The sequence below is a fragment of the Haliaeetus albicilla genome, chromosome 1 (assembly GCF_947461875.1).
Source record: "Haliaeetus albicilla chromosome 1, bHalAlb1.1, whole genome shotgun sequence".
In the NCBI taxonomy this organism is placed as follows: Eukaryota; Metazoa; Chordata; class Aves; order Accipitriformes; family Accipitridae; genus Haliaeetus; species Haliaeetus albicilla.
Genome location: NC_091483.1, coordinates 67,687,361 through 67,706,837, shown reverse-complemented (window position 1 = coordinate 67,706,837; position 19,477 = coordinate 67,687,361). Strand labels below are relative to the sequence as shown.

The following is a 19,477-nucleotide window of genomic DNA, read 5'->3' as shown; positions in this document are numbered from 1 at the left end:
AAACAATTACTTGACATTTTTTTGATTCCTTTTTTCTTAAGTTGCTAACTGATCTCAAAAACCTACAAAAACTCAGAAAGCAGACTTGGGATTTTCCTCGTAAAACTCTTCATCTTACTTCTACAAAGCCAAGACAATTACTTAAATACCTCATAAATTGGTTTCACATGCCCTTTGCAGATACAAAATTTTTTTTCCTTTTCACTTCCCATAATTTGAACAACTTAAGAGATTTTGCTGGAACCTGAACTGAAGTAATATTCTTAGAAAACTCTTCAGCAAAGTACCTCTTACCTAGGAATACACAAGTCCTTCAGAGAATCACAAGAACAACTGAAAAAGACTTTGGTTTTGTTTTTCTATAGACAAAACCTTTTTAACCTAGCATTACTGATCTGGCAGATCAAAAAAACCTAAGGAAGATGTTAAAAGCCAATGCTCTTTGTGAAAAACTTCACAGAAGTCACTCTGGTAAGGTGAGGTCATGCCAAGTTTCACTTCTCCCATGATAAAAAGTTCCTCTCAAGGAGTATCAAAACCCAGCATCTCCAGCAGAAGCATAAAGCAGGCAAATGTTGAGAAACACTGTACATCAAGACCCAAGAAAAAAAAAAGATCTGAGAATGCAGAAATTTGAAGGAATTAATATACCTGTCTAGGGAGATGCCATGCGGCTGGGCCTGCAATGAAAATATTATAAGAATTTCAGAAGTAATGAGGTCGCAACTTCCCTGGACATTTTATTTTGAATGGAAGATAGTTGGTTTTAAAGAAAGCCAAGGAAGGAAGATGGACTCAAAGTGCCGTTGCACTCCATTTAAACTTCTTTAAAGCCCTAAGCAAAGCGTAGGCTGACCAGACAGATACTCCATACACAAGATCCCACTCACCCCATGTTCAAGGGCATAGTAATCTCTTCCTGCTACAGCAAGGTAAGGGAAGAAAGTTAAATTTGTTTTTTTCCTCCCACTTATGTGAAGGAAGAGAATGTGTCTGACTCTCTCTAATTCTTTGTTAGAGCAAGAGAGGGCTGTCACCCTAGTCATAGTCAGCTATTTTGACATCCAATTACACCTACTAAAGCCAAGAAAGTTGTAGTTACTGAATAGTGCTGCATTCACATTACTTACACAGAAATTTAAGGAAGAAAATGAGTATTTTTGCTGCTGTTGACAGTGACTAGCTAAATAACTCACATGAACCAAGCTGACTTGTCAGTCACTCATGTACTGCTATAACTTGCTGAGTGCCAAAGAACAAGGATAGTCAAAGAATCAACGAGCTACTAAATACCATATTTTGACAAGAATTTTAAACCTTTGACTTGGATGTATTTGAAGTAGCAGCTTTTGTGTGAGAAGATCCCAAATCCCATTTTGTAATCTGTAAGACATTCTCTCACCTAAAACAGTCTTCCTGCTGAAAACTAGAAATGAAAGTTTAGGAACAAAAAAATGTTTAAATGCTTAGAATTCCAGAGAATTACACCTGAAATTGGCATGAAAAAAATTAGCAGCTCATTATAAAAAAAGATAAAAATACATAATGAACAGGGATTCAAGAGTGTACCACACAATGCAACAGGACTAACAGCAATGGCCAGTAGGAAGAATGGTGCTTCATTTGGTGATTCAAGTTAGCAAAGAAAAAGATTAAGGAAAATCAAAGGAATAAAGAAGAAAAACAGCATTCAGTAGATAAATAAAGCCTACTTAAGAATCAAAATCAACCCTAAATCACTTGATTCTTCTAGATTTGTGTCATATCTCTTGATATAAAAGACATGCTTTTATTACCTTTCTTTCGAAAGAGTGCATTTAGATAGTTTTCTGCTTGGCATTCAATCTTATCAGTGTTGGACTGGCCCTGAGATGACAGTTCCTCTGTAGGCGTTGACTGTGAAGAACCAATAACTGATGCACGATCCTAGAAGAAGACATATGAAGATTGTAACATCTTTCAGAAGTCAGTCTACTGGCAGTACAATACACAATTAAGTTAGAGCTATTGAGTAAAAAAGAACCACTAAAAAGATATTTACTATAAAGCCTTCACTCACTCTACACTTCACTCTGAGCCAAACTATCTTGAGTCAAAATGAAGTATTAACCTATTGGCAAAATGCAGTTCTCCCATTCTTACTTTCATACCAAAAATTGGGTGTTGAGGGGAGTCATGCTTGAGTATCATGTTCATACTTACACTGACTGCTTCTTTGTGTAAGTTACAAAAGGAACATTTCTCATCCATAGACCAGTCAGTTAGCTCTTCTGGCTCACAGTCTTAAAAGAAGAAAAAAAGCTAGATGTTTTAAACAAGTAAAAATGAATTTTGAGAACAAGATACACATCCTACAATTCTCTTAAATAAACTCCATCATAATCCAATATGCATTTATTGCTACAACGTAGTCAGCAGTAATCAATTTTTCAGATATTTCCCAAGTCTTGTCTGTCTCACGTGGCTCAACCTGCAAATAGCAGAAGGCACCTTTCTTAAAAGGAAAGGTAAACTCATGCATTTCAACTGATTACCTGTAACAGTTACCGGAGGCATCTGAATACTGTAAATAAAGCTCTGAACTCCAGTCATCGTTCCTTTTAACAAAATGTGCAAACTTGTAGTAAACTAAACTAGGAATTAGGATATGGACTCCTCACCATTTGAGCTACACATGTTGTACTTACAATATTTTAATTGATTTGATACCATCACTACAGGTAAACCAAAACACTATACGCACTTGTAGCACTTGATTTATTTGGAAAACTTTAACTTTACATGTTTTATCAGAAGATGTTCTTTGGTCTTGAGGGAATATAGGACTTAAACAGATTACGTATATCAAGTCCAGTCTTCTACTGAATGGAGACACACCATCTGTGTTCTTTAAACAAGTTATTAAACTCCATTTTAAAAGTTAAAGAGTTTTCCACCGCATACCTTTCTCTTCCCAAACCACCAATTGCTTTAAAGCTTTTCCCAAACCAACTGTGCTAATAGTTAAAATTAACCTTCTCATTTCTTGTTTAAATTTAGTGACAGCAAGTTATTCCAGTTTGCTTTTGTGGCAACATTGTTCTTATACCCATGAACAGTAACTGTTTAGGTAGTTAGCACTTTGATGTATTTACAGAGAAGATTATCATTATCCCCCCTTTACGCTTCATTTTGCTAGGCTAATCTAGTCCGCCCAGTTTTCTCTCATGAGTCAACCCTATCTTCTCCGCACCATTCTCACTTGAACAACTGTTTCCTGAACACAGCTGACCAAGATCTCAAGATGATGCCTTTCTTTTACATTTACACTAGACTTCCTTAATCTGTAGACAGTACTCTTCCTACACTATCCTAGTTGCACATGAGTATCACAGGTGAATACGAACCTGATTAATTACAACACCAAGGTCCTCTCCATCCCATTCATTTCCAGTTCATGTGCTTACACCCTAAACAACTTATTTCCCTCCTTATTAATTACCAAATATGTTTCCTCCTTGTCTCTGTAACACTAAGTTACAATCACAGTTCTGTTAGGGAGGTTCTTGAGATTATCTGCTTTCAATAACGCTCTGTGGTAGGTTGACCATGGCTGGTTGCCAACCACCACCCAGTCATCTTCTCACTCCCCCTCCTCAACAGGGCAGGGGGAGAAAATAAGATGGAAAAACTTGTGGGTCAGGATAGAGACAGGGATATCATTACCAATTACTGTCACAGGCAAGCCAGACTCAACTTGGGGAAAATTAATTTCATTTATTGCCAATAAAAATAACAAGAAAGGCAAAACTAAAACCACCTTACACCCCTTCTTCCCAGGCTTCAACTTCACTCCTTCATTCCTGACTCTTGTACCTCCTCTCCCACCCCAAACAGCACAAGGAGGATGGGGAACAGGGGCTGTCCTCAGTTCACAACAGTTCTTCTCTGCCTCTTCCTTCCTCACATTTTTCTCCTGCTCCATTGTGGGGTCCTTCCCACAGGATCCAGGCCTTCATGAACTGCCCTAGCATGTATCTTTTCCATGGGACACAGTACTTCAGGAAGGGACCGCTCCACAGGCCCACAGTTTCTGCCAGAAATCCCGCTCCTGCATCAGCTCCTCTCCACGGGACACACTTTCTGCCAGGAGCCTGCTCCAGCATGGCCTCTCCATGGACTGTAGCTTCCTTCAGGGCATCTCCACCTGCTCCAGCATGGGGTCCTTCATGGACTGCAGTGTGGATATCTGTCTGACATGGTCCTCTACAGGCTGCAGGTTCTACCTGCTTCACCATGGTCCTCTCCATGGGCTGCAGGGGAATCTCTGCTCTGGTGCCCACAGCACCTCCTCTCCCCTCTCCCTTCTCGGACCTTGCCATCTGCAGGGTTGTTTCCCACTCCCCTCCTCCCCCATGCCCCCAGCTGCTGAGCTTTTACTCTTTCTTAAATATATTACCACAGAGGCACTACCAGAAATAAGAACCTAATTTTTTTGGATTTGAGTGCAAACATAAACCAAGTGACACTGTATTATTATTTAAATCTAGTTTACTCAGCTCTAAAATACTAATTTAGAACAGGATTCTGCATTAACATGTTATATGCTTCCAGGGATGCAAACCAGCAGTTTTGACAAGTCGGACAGCTGATGAACAAAAACAGACACCGGATTTTTCTTGACTGGACAGTAACAGAAGATAATGAGTTATTCTTGCTGAATTAATGTAGTTGTCCCAGCCTGTTAGAGCTATTCCTTTAAGATGTCCACAGATGAAAAACCCCACACTATTCTTTCATAACAAGTTCATGTTTTCATAATTTTCCTTGCAACCACAATAAATTTACTTATGGATGTTGCAATTCTGCATGTAACTACAAGACAGGTTTTGTATTTTCAGAGAAATTCTTCTGCCTTGGAATCCTGAAGTTCCACTATTAAAAGTCTAGAGAGCAATTCTTGTGTGTTGCCAAAAAAACAAACCTTGAGAAACATCAGCTCTACATAACACTAAATTTATTCAAAGAAGTACAAGCTATGTACAGCATAACACATTAAGCACGCCAGTGAGCTAAGCAAAACTACCATCAGATAGCAGATGTATACCACATATATCAAATGCCAGGCATCCAACAGTCTCAGGTCACCACCACAGGAAACATACTGAGATCAGTATTAGTTTTTAACTACAGATAGACACAACCATTATCTCAGAAAGATCAGAGGCACAGACGGCACTTTAAGCAGAACAAACTTTCTCTTAGCTGCATTCAATTTAGGATCATGATCATCTCCCCTCCCCATTTTATCTTGCTTGGGGTCAGTTGATGAAAGATTTGCTGACAACCGACAACACTAGCCAGCCCATGAGAAAAAGTTGTTATGATTGTGCAAAGAGCATTTTAATACAAAGCATGGTACAGATTACTTGAAACCAAAGTCACTTAGTACAAAGCTGTTAAATCTATTTCAAGTTTTTAGGAAAAAAAATGGTGAACTTTGACAAAAAAATACTACCTTTTTTCATTTCTTAAGCTATTCAAATCTGTTTCCCCAAACCATTTTTCCCAAGGAGTCATGCTGAATTAAACAAATACAGACATCTGCAGTACTGAACAGATTCCATATTTATCTCTTAAAATGTGAAATAGTTGTCTAGTAAATCTAAATGAGATAGCTTAAAAAATTCAACCCTTACTTTCCAGTATTTTCTGCATTATTATAATAATGTCCCAATAAATTTTCCAGCTATTTGTCACAAATCGTCCCCTTCCTTTTTATAAGGCACTACTGCTTCCTATTAAGTACATTAGAATATCTGAGGTGTTTATGTTTCTTCATCTTTTTAATTTCATAAAAACTTGAATTATATTAGGAAATCAGTGTTTCTAATACAATTTTTCACTCCATTACTTTATACATGAATAAATATTCCAGACAACCTAAGGAAAAATAAAACACAGCCTTAAATAAACCTTGCATCCTGTATAAAGAGGTTTTTTTTTTCCCTGGCAGAGAAAGAATGATAAGAGAGCTGCTTTTCTCCCACAAGACACTGTTTTTCCTCTGTCCATAAGGGACTAGAACCCCAGCACATAATCCCCAAAAAAGAAAATACACACATACCAGATGATTAGAGGAAAAGCTTTCTAACAGTTTGGCTAAATATCTGTAAGTAAATTGTTACTCTTTACATTCAACACGTGAATCTACTTAGCTGAAAATGGGTATAAGCAAAGGATTAGAAAGCCCTAAGGATTCAATGACACAAAAAGCCTTGAGCTCGTTCAGAGCATGACCAAGGCCAGACACCAAGACATGGAACTGGACACCTTTGCAACCAGAAGCTGCACTATCAAAGCAGTTGGGAGAAGAGAAAAAAGAAAAAGAAAAAAAACAAAAGGTGCTGAACAATGGAGGTGATGTGAACCATTTAAGCAAGCCTAAGGTAAGCCCTACCTATACATTATATAAGAATTTCAAGATAGCGAAAAAAAATCTTGCCATCTTCAGGTAACTATTTGTTATTATGGGTGGCTACTTCAGTTTAATTAGTTTGGCTTCTCAGCAAGGTAGTTTGAGGTTTACAAGGTATTTTCTTTGAAAATTAAAAAAAACTAGTAAAACTGAAGTTTATCTTTTACCATTTACATTTGTCATTACAATTTATTATTCTCTCAAGCAACTTTGAGAGAATACTATACAATAATTTAAACTATATATCAAATTCTATTTCAAGACAGAACTAAGGAGACAATAGATCAATTAAACACACACGTTACATTTTAAGCACATTATTAATTTTTTTCCTACGTTACAAACAATAGATAAAACCAACAATGTAAGAGAAAAAATGCTATTGTAGCTAAGCAGCATGTATTTCAGGCACAATTCTAGATAAAAAAGCCATATAATTTCTTGAGGTTTGTTCAAGGAAACATTCACTCTTGCTAATGAGGCATGATGCTGCATGTTGACAGTACTGGTTCAGTGGTTATGATGAGGAAAATGGACATCTTACAAGACGCAGTGATTTAGGGATGTTGCTAAGAGTTGAAAAACTTGGGTTCCGATTCTGATTCTATCAACTATCTATTTTGTTACCTAAGGCAAGTTATTTACATTCTATCTTAGTTTCATTACCTGTAAAGTGAAAAGTGGCACTTAAATTACGACAGTGGAAAGATTCATAACAAATTTTAATCAAGAGTTCTGTATTGATCTTTATAATGCAATTCAGACCTCAAATTAGAAACAGCCTTGCATCCTATACTAGAAGGTCTACCTCTACTGTGTTTGTACAAAACATGGCAATTTCAGACAGCATTATTGAAGTTACTATATCTATAAAAAAGAAGCAAAAATAGTAAGGTAAGGTGGGCACCCCTTCATCTCTTCTGCAGTTGCTCCAGAAGTAAAAATCAGATATGTCAAACATGGAAATAGGCTTTAACTGTTGAAAAATTCAGGCACATTACTGACAGACATTCTTGCAAAGTGGAAAAATATTAGTTTTAAAACCTTAAATTTTAGATAATCATGAATTTAATTTGCAGGACAGTCACTGGGGCATCAAATATCAAAGGTCCTCTGCAAGCAATCAAGTAGCAGATCTTAAATAGGTTACAAGAAATCTTCAACAGCATGAGGCAAAATAAGCTAAAGCTTTTCCCATGAGACAGCTCAAATATACGCATGCAGGAACTCTAAAGAAGCAATATAACACCTTGTTGTGTACTATCAGGCTCCTTTAACAGTAACACTTATTCTGGTCATTACCTTGGTACTTTCTGCCTTCTTACACAAAAGCAAAAAAAAAAAAAAGCGTCCTGAATTTTCTTTCAACATGTAAACCCTTTGATGCAAAAGAATAACAAAGCTTTAATCACTTATCAGTGTAAAGCCCAATACATAGCAACCCATTGGAATTACAGCCAGAAAAAAAGATCCTGTACACTACTGTAACAATGCCCTGTTCCCTTTTCAAAGCAGTAATGTGCTTGCTTATCACAGCAGATGGGAGCACTACTCATGAAAATAAGCTTTAACCCAAATTTACACATTTCTTAAATATTTTTAAGTCTGACTAGTGGTATGTTTAGCTTTATAAGTGGCAAAAAAAAAATATTCTTAAAACATCAGTAGTGTTTCAAGTTCTCCCCCTTTCCCTTGAAAATATTGTAAAATATGCACATGATACAGGCCAAGGAACTTGCACAATATGAAGAGGACAAAACCATAACCAAGTTAAAGCCATCATTCCAAACCTATTCTAATCAAACGTGAACAGTATATGCCACTCTGCCTCATGTACTAGCAGTATATAAGTTACATGCTTTACATACTACACTATCAGATAATAAGTTGTAAAGAAATGAAATGGAACATTTTGGAGGTTCGATAACAGAAAGAACATCTTAAAGCCCTGAAAATTAACTTGATGGAACAATTCTTTCAACACTTCAAAGCAATTTTGTGCTTGATTTTCCTCTTCTGCTTTTGTTAAAGACAGATAAATAGTTTCATACTTAAGTAACTAAGGACTCAGGTATTGACAGCTATTCCAGCAAAACCAAACCCATTTGGAATAAGGCTAGGTCTTATAAGTGTAATGGAAAATATATATACTTCTTCTATACATACACATACACACACACTCTGAAATATAAATACACTTTTTATATTTATACAAAAATACATATAAGTAAAAAGCTTAATTTATATATATAAGATTAAAAAAATATATATAAAGCTTAAACTGTCTTGACCACTACAAGAAAACCAAACTAGCATTCATTACCTTCCTTTTCCCAATTAATGTCAATAGGAAGCTGAGCAGCTTGTTTTCCCTTTCTAAAAGCTGTCAAAAAAGTGAAGTAGGAGATGCAGTATTCCCCAAAAGTAAATATTTCTCAAGAGAGCTTCTCTGGAAAGCTTAGCTAATCCAAAATTTCCCTACATAGAAAGAAAACCTATGTACCATTTTACCTAGTGTTTTGACTATGCACAGTATTGACAAGAACATGATGAAATAAACATTAGAAAGAAAAACAATTGAAGATTTCCTTTTTAGAATTCAATATATACTTTACTTCTAACTAAAAGAAAAACTAATAAATTAAGGTCATTGCACTAAAAGCTGGCTCATTTACCTTCAAATAAACTGAGGTCTCTTCGTAGCCTTGGTCCATAAAGCCCTTCTAAAATACTTTCAAAACCTGGAGACAAAAGAAACATTTAAAACAGTAAATCAAAAGTTTCTCAAAAGAAAGCAAATTCAAGAACACTGGCGCTAAGTATTCTCTAATTCTGAGAGCAATTCCAAAAATTGTTACATTTATCACACAAATATTTACTCCTTCCACTGTAGTACTATTGAACAGAATTAGAAGATAAAAATAAGACAACTGCCATCTGCACACAATCAGCCTATTAAGCCATGCCCCAACAACCTCATTAGACTTAAAATAACTACCACAATCTTAAAGGTGGGAGGATTAGCTTCATAGCTCTACACAAGTGAAGCAGTCTCTCACACTGAGAATTAGAATCATGTATGGAAGGGGGGGGAAGAAAAAGTAGGAAACATTCAAAATCAGAAACTTCTCATTTATGATCACCTGAAATTACATAATCTGAGTAGGCTCATATTTCTACAAATATAAGAAAGCAAGCTTATTTTGCTTTTGATACCATAATGGTTCTCTCTAGTCCTCTGTATCTGTACAAAAATGTTTTAAAATTGAGGATTAGATAAATCCAATTATTTTCCAGATTTACTGGCTAGTCTGTTTAGGTATTTGGTAAAATCACATAGAGTAACAAGGGAGAACAGACATAGAGCAAACCAAACGATTAAAAAAAAACCCCAACAAAAAACCAGAAGAGGAGATGCATGACAACTGGTGAAATAGGGTGAGAATTTACACCACCATCATCAATATAACAGAAGTTTCATTCAATATAGAAACTGTTTCCAAGTGCCCCCTCTTTTCTCCTTCCAAATAATAAGCTTATTTTCAACTAAGAGGATAATTCAAAGCAGTATTTGAAGGTGCTCATTCTTCATACTCATGACCTGTCTATATTAAAGATGTAGCTATTTTGCAGTACTTTGCAAGACTATTTTATCATCGCACCACATAAAAGATACCAATATCTTCAGGAAACAACTACCTACCATCAACAAAGAACATTTAAATCATAAAATTTGCTCATCAGCTGTGATACCCTCTAAGACAACACAATATTCTGCTCTCTCATCAAAAGTGACATTTACTTTTTGGTTTAGATTGTATGTGTACTAGTATAAGGAAGAATAAATATGTACCATATCTTAAGTAGCACGTTAAACAATATATTAAAATCGTAACATAGACAAGAGAAGACCTTAACACACAGGAGCTGTTCAGCTTGACAGGTCACATCTCTTTAAAATTTACCTTCAATTTTGTATTATTTTATAATTTTAATATATTTATATTATTAAATTAAATTGATTATAATTATACCTTCTATAAATCTCTGATTTGAGCTATAACTGTATTTATTTCTTTTTTAATTTTCCACTTTTCTTTGTAATAAATATAGTCCCATGCAAGAACACAGATTAAGTGATAAACCCACTGTCCTCTCACAAATGTATATATATACACACACACACACTTTTTAAACACAGTCTGCAAAAACTGGAAAGCAAAAATCCAAAGCCCAGGCATACGCTAAAAATTACCTCAAAGCATTATCCACCAACTCTTAGATTCAATGTAATATAAATTCACATCATACTAGCATTGCACAAATTCCCAGTTCTTCTGGCTTCAAAGGGTTATGGACAAAAAAAAAAGCAAGAGAGATGAAGAAGTCTGAAGTTAAGGTAGCAATTCCCCAACACAGCAGTCTGGAGATATAAAACATGCTACGTGTATAATTATGATAATTGATGTTATAAACTGCAAGCCACTTTAGCTCAGAACCTAGGCAATACTTAAGTTCTTGCAAGTTATTGTCACCAGGTAAAGACGTGAATGGAGTGAAGTATCTCTTGGAAACAGTTGTACTTATTCCAAAAGAACAAACTCTAACTCCCATTTCTTAGCACTTTGTAAATCAAATAACAGGAAGCTTGTTCCTGTCAGCACCAGCATGCCAGTCAGCACCCAAAACCTCTTTGTTTTTTGGATACCTACCTTCTCCCCCCTCTCCCCAGCGTGTGGAGGGCATTACTTTTTTCTGCCTTACACATCTGCTTGCCCTACTGCCTTCTCCTGCCTATGCAGAACCATGAGCACAGAAAAACTAGCTCTGTGAAACAGCAGTTAGTTAAGGAAGAATGCAATTTCCAAATAGACTTCTATACAGCTTGTATTAAAGATGGCAATTAGCACAACGTGGTTTTTTTTTCCTGAGCAAAGGACACACCAACCCGCTTCTCCACTAGTTCGCCAAACTTAGTTCCATTTCACCCGACCAAAGCAATGCTTCTCTTGCAAGTCCTCCCAGAACTTCTCCATGGAGCCACAGTTTAGACTTACTCAATGTGATAATTTGCTTCCTCAGCTTTGGATACTGGATCCTTTCTTTTAAAAAGAAAGCTTACTTGTACAACCTAACAACATAGAATCTTTTTCCAGCCTTTCTTCTAAAGTCTTCCCAGAAAAGATGTGTACTACTTCCACTTTGTGCAGTTTCCTACAAAGTCCTGTGCTGCTTTTCAGCAGGATTAAGTTTACCCTAAACAGGAAGATACATCTGAGTTTCCAGTACAGCTACTGATGAGTATGTGCTGGCACTGTTTCATAAAATGTAACCACCCAAACACAGGCATATCAATAAATCTTTGTTTTACTTCATGAGACAGTATGGAACTCTTCAGAACCTGAAGAGCCTACAGATACCAGTCAGAAATATACTTTGCTTATACCTCTTGTGATTCACCAATAATAAAAAAAAAACCCCAAACAAAAAACCCCTACTTTAAATTAATTCCACAGAATTTTGTGTCTCTTGCTGGCCGATTGCCTCCTTGATTCTAAACTACCTTTCTAACTACTGTTACTTGAGCCCTGACACTTTCTAGCTCCAAACTGAACAGAAACACTGTTGGCTTTATTAACTTTCAATACCCCAATCTGTCAAACTGCCTTTACCCCTAATAAATTTCTTCTGTTACTTGTCTTCTTGTGTCTTCATGTAAAGAGTATCAGCTTTCTTCACTACCTGACACCCTTTATGATCCAAGTCAGGTTCCTCCAACAGCCTTAATAAGCAGAAATTTATGATACAGTTAAAAGCTTCCACAGTTTGCTTTCCTGAACAAAGTTGCGAACAGTTCTTTTCCCTACATTAACTCTCCCCCCACCCCACAACCACCCTCTACCAAATCTATTGCTTTCCTTACTCAGGGCAAGGATGACTCTCAGGAGGGAAGTTGTGACCTCCAGCAACAGGAACAGGGCTCTCTTTTTCCCATCAGAGGCCATTCAGGTGCTGAAAAGGCACACAGTCCAGCAAAGAGGTGAGGAGGAACAAGCTCTGTCAGGTGTGGCATCTAAACCTGATTCATGGGTCACAGCCAGTGCCACTAGAAAGAAGCAATAGGTGACAGCAATTGCAGACTCCCAAGTGGATAAAGGCCTCTGCACAGCAGCCAGACTGGCTCTTAAAAGCTCTGCTGTTTGCCCATGGTCCAAATCTGAAATGTTGCAGAGAAACTCTTACAGCTCACCTGGCCATTGCAATATTATCCTTTGTTGTCCATCTACATGGCCACCATCGTACTGCCAAAGGAGATCTTCAGCAGATCAAAGCTAACTATAGGAGTCCAGGGACAATGGTGAATGACACCAGAGCCCAGGTGTTGATCCAGGGGAAAGGCTTTGACAGGAGCAAACACATCCAGTGGATCAGCATCTGACTACATGGCTGCAGGCAGGACTTCAGCTCTTAAGACATTGAGACCCTCAGAGAAACAAAGAGTGCTTGAGAGACAGGATCCATTTGATAACGCAAATCATCATTGCCAACACACTTGCCTCATAAGGACGGCTTCAAACTAGGTTTGCCAGGGAAGTGGAGACTGAAGCCTAGAAAGTAGAAGGGCAGAGAGGGTAAATGCACAGAACAACAAATAGTAAGGATCTTACCATCCCCCTGAAAAAGTGGCATAAGCAGGGACACGTCTTAAGTAGCTGTATATGAATGCATTCAGCACAGGAAACAAACAGAAGGGATTAGAAACCAGAGTGCATAAAAATCTCACTGGGAGTGTGCAGTATGGTGAGACGGTTCACGCAACTGGACAACTGCAGTGGATGGATACTGGCTTTAAGAAAGGAGAAGTGAGAAAGTCAAGGATAGCATTTACACTTTATACACAGAACTTCAACAAATGGAGCTTTAGTATGGAACAGGCTACAGGACAGTTGAAAATCCATGGGTCAGGATTCAACCAGGGGAACATCATGGTGAACACCTGTTACAGACTGCCCAATCAAGGGTAAGTAGATGAAGCCTTCAAAATAACCAAGAAAAAATGCTGCACAATCACAGGCTTTAGCTCTCATGAAAAATATCAGTCACCCTGACGTCTGCTGGAAATGCAAAATGGTAGCACACAACCAACCCAGGAGATTTCTGTGGTGCTTGAAGGACAAACCTGATTGAGATGGTGGACAAACTCAATAGGGGAGGCACTCTGCCAGAGCCCCTACTCATTATTAAGGAAGAACCGATCAGTGATGTGACAGTTAACAGTGGTCTTGGCCACAGCAGCCATGAGATGGAATTTAAGATCCCAAGGGAAGCAAGGAACTTGAGTAGCTGAATAATGGTCCCAGGCTTAGCAGTCACTGACTTACACCCCTCCCCTGGGGGTGGGGAAGTGCAATGGAGCTAGAATTAGGACTGCTGTACTGCCTTGTCTAAACCAGAGAAGTCTTAACTGGGCCAAGGGCCCATGGAAAGGTTTTTAGTGAGTTATCCTACTAACTCGTTATAAAAAGTCAAAGAAATTGCAAAGGTACGAGTAATTACCACTATTGACCAATTCAGAAACCATTACTTTGTGAATTGTTTCCCGTATGTTATTTAAGTGCCTCTACAAGTTTACTCCGATTTAAAAGACTATTAAAATAGGATTATTAAATCCAAAATAGTCTTTAGACTGCCTTCACAACTTTAAAATTAAGTATTCTTAAAGACAAACTACCATTCAAGTGCTCATAGAACTTAAAACATTATGGAAAACTTTATGATTTATCACTGTAAACTACTCTGTGCCTGTACATCTTAAAAGCCTACCTACAATGGAAAGTGTATGTTGCCACATATGAACAGTACAGGCTGTACAATTCTTTGTTATGAATAAAACAGAAAAACAATTAAACAGATACATTCCATGGAAACTTCCCAGATTGTGCACCTTACACAGACTTACAGAGGTATTCAAGGAACACAAGAGGACTCTTCCTCACTGCATGACCAAATACAGCCATTTTTCACCTACTCTTTAGCAGTAGTGTGGCTATGTACTACGAAGGCCGCTTCCATCCAGAAACTAATAAACAGCTAAGCTGTACCTGTCACTGTGGAAGCTATCTATATTCTATGTTGCACTGAGCCTAAAGGAAATCATAAGGTGCAGACTTGGAATTTTTAATACAAGGCTGGCCTAGGTTAACTTTGGACAGATGTAATAATTGAACAATTTTACAATACAAAATGAGGTCAAACAGGTTTAGTTAGACATTGGCTATTGTTTTGCCAAAAGCTGTACCTCCATAATATTTCTGAGAGGAAATAGTTATTTTAGCCTCACAGTTGATTCAAATTTGATACCTTCTCAAACCGCCCCTCTCTTCCTTCCCTCCCCCACATCCTCTAGGTGACCACAACTGAGACTGCAAGTACGTTTTCAACAAATTCGTTTGAATGACTCAGACTACATGTTAGGAGAACAGCCAAAAAAGAAAAAAATATCACGTAATAAATGGAAGCTGACATTTGAGTATTCCTTTCAAATGTGCCACTTGGCAGGTCTGAAGATAGAAAAGGTAAGTACTATACAGTTAGGAAAGAGAACGGTAGCATATGCGCAGGTTATATTAAAATGTTTTTGATAGGTTTGGTACACTCTACATCATACTAATTTCTTGAGTCCCCTAGTCTTGTTTACAGCCATATTAATTCCAGTATTTTTATATTCTTTTCAAAAGAAAGCCCGTTTCATAAAAGCAGATGTATTTGCGTTCACTTTTGACTCTTCATTCCTTCACAAGTAGTCTTCCTCACACCCCCCCTCCCCCCCTCCTTTACACATTTCTGTTTCGGAAATAATTTGATTCTAGGGCTTTAGCTACATTTTACTAAAATTTAATCCTTTTTAGTAGAAAAAAATTATGCCTTTTTCTTTGCTCTTTTACTCAGTACTGGAACACGATAATACTAAAATCTCAAGGAGGGGCCTCACAAGACTTAGGCAAACTATAATAATTACAATTGATGCAGAGGCATAGTGAGATACTTGCCTAATCACTTTTAACAGGATAACTGGGAATCCATGTAACTAGCTACCATGCTGTAGCCACTGATTTAAAAAAACAAAAAAAGTTGGTGAAGGAAACACCTATTAAAAACCCTGTATTTCACATTGTCATCACACCAATGACCTCACAATAAGCCACCTAGAAAAACCCTTCACTTCTCCTTGCTCCCCCCTCCCCTGATCTGCTGCAGCTTTTTCCAGTTAAGGAAAATATGAGCAGATGAACTGATAAAAACTTTCAGTCAAAATACTTATAAATAAATTCACTTTTTGGTTTGATATTTTTCCAAGCCATAAACACCATTTTAATCATATCTCTGGATGCATACCAGAAATGGTAGATGACTGTTCCTTACATAGGTAGACAAAATTTAAATGGAAGAGGAATGTGCTTAACAATACTGCTTATCTGATTTGTATTTACTGCTCTATTTTTCATCTTAATGCTGAAAGGTTACCCATTACAAGAGATCATATTGTTCTCTCTATGTGCTAAGGAATTTGGAAAATACCAGGTGCATGCAAATTAAGTTCTGCTTTTTCCCCTCTTCTCCAGCATATTCTCAATTAGGCATAGGAAAAGACTGCTGAACACTGCTTTGAAGGTCAGGGCATGCATGTGTATTTTTACTACAATTAAAGTGAGACTTTTAGCTTAAAGCACTACAGCATCTGCAGGCACTGCAGAAAAAAAAGGATCTTGAGGCTCTGTAAAACACACCTTTGTTAACCCACCCAACGAAGTTAGCAGAATCACATGTCAGAATCTTCACAACTTCCATGTACCTGAAAATTAACTTACCACAAGAGCTTCCATCACTCTCTACTTTGTGGCTTACTATACCAAGAATCACATCTGAATTATGGTAGTTCAAATTGTTTTATTAAAGTCCAAATCACTTGTTATTTAGCTTGTCAAGTAAATTCAGGCCTCACCCCTCCTCATATTTAAGGAAAAGATGCTGTTAAGTAACATGCATCAGCAAGAAAGATCCTGTCTCCTCCTTGTTTTTTGAGTTTATTCACTATTCTAAGCAGAGTAAATGGAATGAAAAGTTAAAGTAGAAAAAAATTGCACATTTAAGCAGTGTGAAGTTTAGCCTATTAATGCTTCTTTTTAAAATCAAAACTAATGTGAAAGTAGGTTCAGAATTGCTGATTTCAATTCTTCAAGTATTGTAAAATTTAACAAATGGTCTTTAAAATGTAATTAGGGAAATCCAAAGAATAGGATTACATTTAATGAGATTGGGCACAGTACCGCCAGACAGAGCATTAAAATGAAACTTCCTTCTTTTATTTTCTGGTGTTCTGTAATAGTAGTTAGTGTTACTTTACCTAGTGGTTAGAGACACCCGATTACAACTAGAGAGTTCAAATCCTGCTTCTGCATTTTCCTTTGACCACAGGAACACTGTTACCTAGTTTTCATATAAATTCTGTTCCCATTCTGGAGTTGTACAACCCATATTTCGAGGTAGTATTTCTTGATCTATGAGGACTATTACATAAATTGTATGAGGAGTCTCAGAAACTAAAATCACATTGGAAAGAAATTGTGAACAAGTAAGGACCAAAAGACAGATCATGCACACTCCAGTTTGTTGCCCTAACCAATAGGCTAACCTCCTCAATTGCTAACCTCCTTTGCCCCATATGCTTTTATTTAAGTAGCAGTAACCTCATGGCAAGGTAGAACACACAAACACACAGTTCTGAGCTAAAACTTACTGACGTAACCTACATTACCATGGGAAATAATTTGCTTTGTATATGAAAAATATATAAGCAGTTAAAGACATTAAGCTTGGTTCTTCCACACCAGAGCAATAACTTATCAGATATGTTCCGCCCCCACCCCCCGCCTTGGCACTTTGCCTTCTTTCACTCAACTAAAAAGTTATCCCTTCTGAAAACTATGTGTAATTCAAAAAAGTATTATATATAAATGACAAACTTAAGTTCTACTTCTCCCCATTCTATACAGTTTCATGACTGCATTAGTTTGGCTCAGTACAGGAGTATATCTGAAGGAAGTTTTGTTTGTATTACTAAGTCAGGTACCTTGGATTTAAACAGTCATACCACAAACAGAATTCAGCTTCATTAGTTTCATCAAGCATTAGAACTGCTTTTAATTTTTAAAAAAATTTTTTTTTTTAAAACAAGTAACCCAGGCAGACAGACCACCAAGTCCCTCAGTTTCTCTGAAAGAAAAACTTCTGCTTCTCTTCAAATTCTCTCTCAATGGTGCTTCAATATTTATTTTAAAATACAGGTGCAATAGTAGGAAGCAGTATTTTGTTTTGGCTTACTTAAAATGGCAAAGAAGTCATCTACCTTTCTTACAAGTTCTCCCTTTCATAAGGAAGGGAATTGGAGCTCATGTTCAGTCATCTTTTAGCTTCTAATCATATAAATTCACAACCTTCTGAAATATATGCCCCATTTTACAGGTGCTGCTTGCACTCTGCTCCACCATATTTGACACTGCATGTCACTGGTTCCCCTGAAAAATGGTTATCTGCTTAAACATTTTGCATTTTTTTGTCTCCAAATAAAGAAATGGTCTCCTGCTTCCAAGTGACAGAAAAAAAATAATTAATTGCATCAGAAACTCAAACCCCTTAAGAATATCTGTGTTTATTACTCAGCCATCAGCAAGCTCCCTTGATACATCAGACCACTCTCAACTGATTTAGAAAACACTTTACAAGTTTTCTGTTGCACTAACTCAAAATTTTGAAAAGCATTAAATAGTTATCTCAATCCTTTTCTTTATTACACCTAGTTACCTTTATCCCACCACTAGGATACAAGCAGCAACTACCTTACAACCTGTTAAAGGAGAATATTCTGTAGAGAAGAGTTATTTTCATATATTTTTTTTTTTTTTTTAAGAGCAGAGCATTTAACAGAATAACTTAAATTAGATGTTAACATTTCCACCTGTTTCTTCTGCCTTTCCCTTCCACAGGTCAACAGCTATCCTTTCTGCCCCCACCCCCCACCCCAGCCATAGACAGATTAATAATCTTAGTCTTGTTTATATATTGACATTACTTTCAAAGTCACAGAGGTTTTATTGGTGGGGTGTGTGTTGGTTTTGGGGGGTTCTTCTTGTTTGTTTGTTTTTAAGTCTACTATAACAACAATTTGGAAAGGATCAACCAGGTTACAAAACCACTGAAGCACTGAGTTTAACAAAACAAAACGAAACAACAACCAACAAGCAAACACTCAAACAATCACCTTTTTGCCATTTATACAAATTGTAAGGAAAAGTAAACTAGCTTGCTGGGCAGAATACTCAAGATACAGAGCATGACAACAAAAGCAAAAATTAACACTCGAATAAAGATTTATTATCTTTTTCCTGTTTGTAACGCCACTACAGAATACCCACCCAGTAAAATTCATTATTTGATAAAATGCTGGCCAGATTCTCGGGTAAAAACCTGCCCATTTTTCTTGCAGAAAAATTCTTGGGACATAATTTAGGACAGATTTTACATGGGGGTGAGGTAGGGAGGGGGCTTCTGTTGAATATCTTGTCTAGCGTGAATCTAGTTTTTGCTTATAGCACTAAAACAAAGTACTCTGATAATAGAAAGTTCTACACATTTTACTTAATACACTCATTTTCTTTACCATATTGATTCAGATCCCTGAGCAAACAGGAACCAACATACCAGAGATTCCAATGTGAAAGGGAGGAAATCCTCTATTTAGACTCCAATACAAATTCTGAACCATCGCTAAAAAAGATACTTGTCCTTCTCTAATGCAAATCTTGACTCCAAGAATTAACGTAGCTGAGGACGCTGCTGCTGCCACTGAGAAGAGATAGGGTGACCAAAAGTTAATGTAGTTGAGGACACTGCTGCTACCACTGAGAAGAGATAGGGTGACCAAAAGGTGAAATGAGACTACAGAACAGCTTCAGTTCTAAC

The 19,477-nt window shown here is 37.1% G+C and overlaps 1 protein-coding gene across 6 annotated transcripts in view; it reads right to left on the bottom strand.

The window, feature by feature from the left end:
• The window catches only part of LCORL (ligand dependent nuclear receptor corepressor like), an 88,980-nt gene that overhangs the window by 48,815 nt on the left and 20,688 nt on the right, over nt 1–19,477 (bottom strand). For all 6 annotated transcript variants that reach the window (XM_069792922.1, XM_069792943.1, XM_069792958.1 and 3 more), the window contains exons 2-4: nt 9,133–9,198; nt 2,203–2,282; nt 1,797–1,926 (exon numbers count right to left, since the gene is read on the bottom strand). In XM_069792922.1, the coding sequence (XP_069649023.1) occupies nt 1,797–1,926; nt 2,203–2,282; nt 9,133–9,198 (276 nt within the window). The remainder of the gene's footprint in view (nt 1–1,796; nt 1,927–2,202; nt 2,283–9,132; nt 9,199–19,477) is intronic.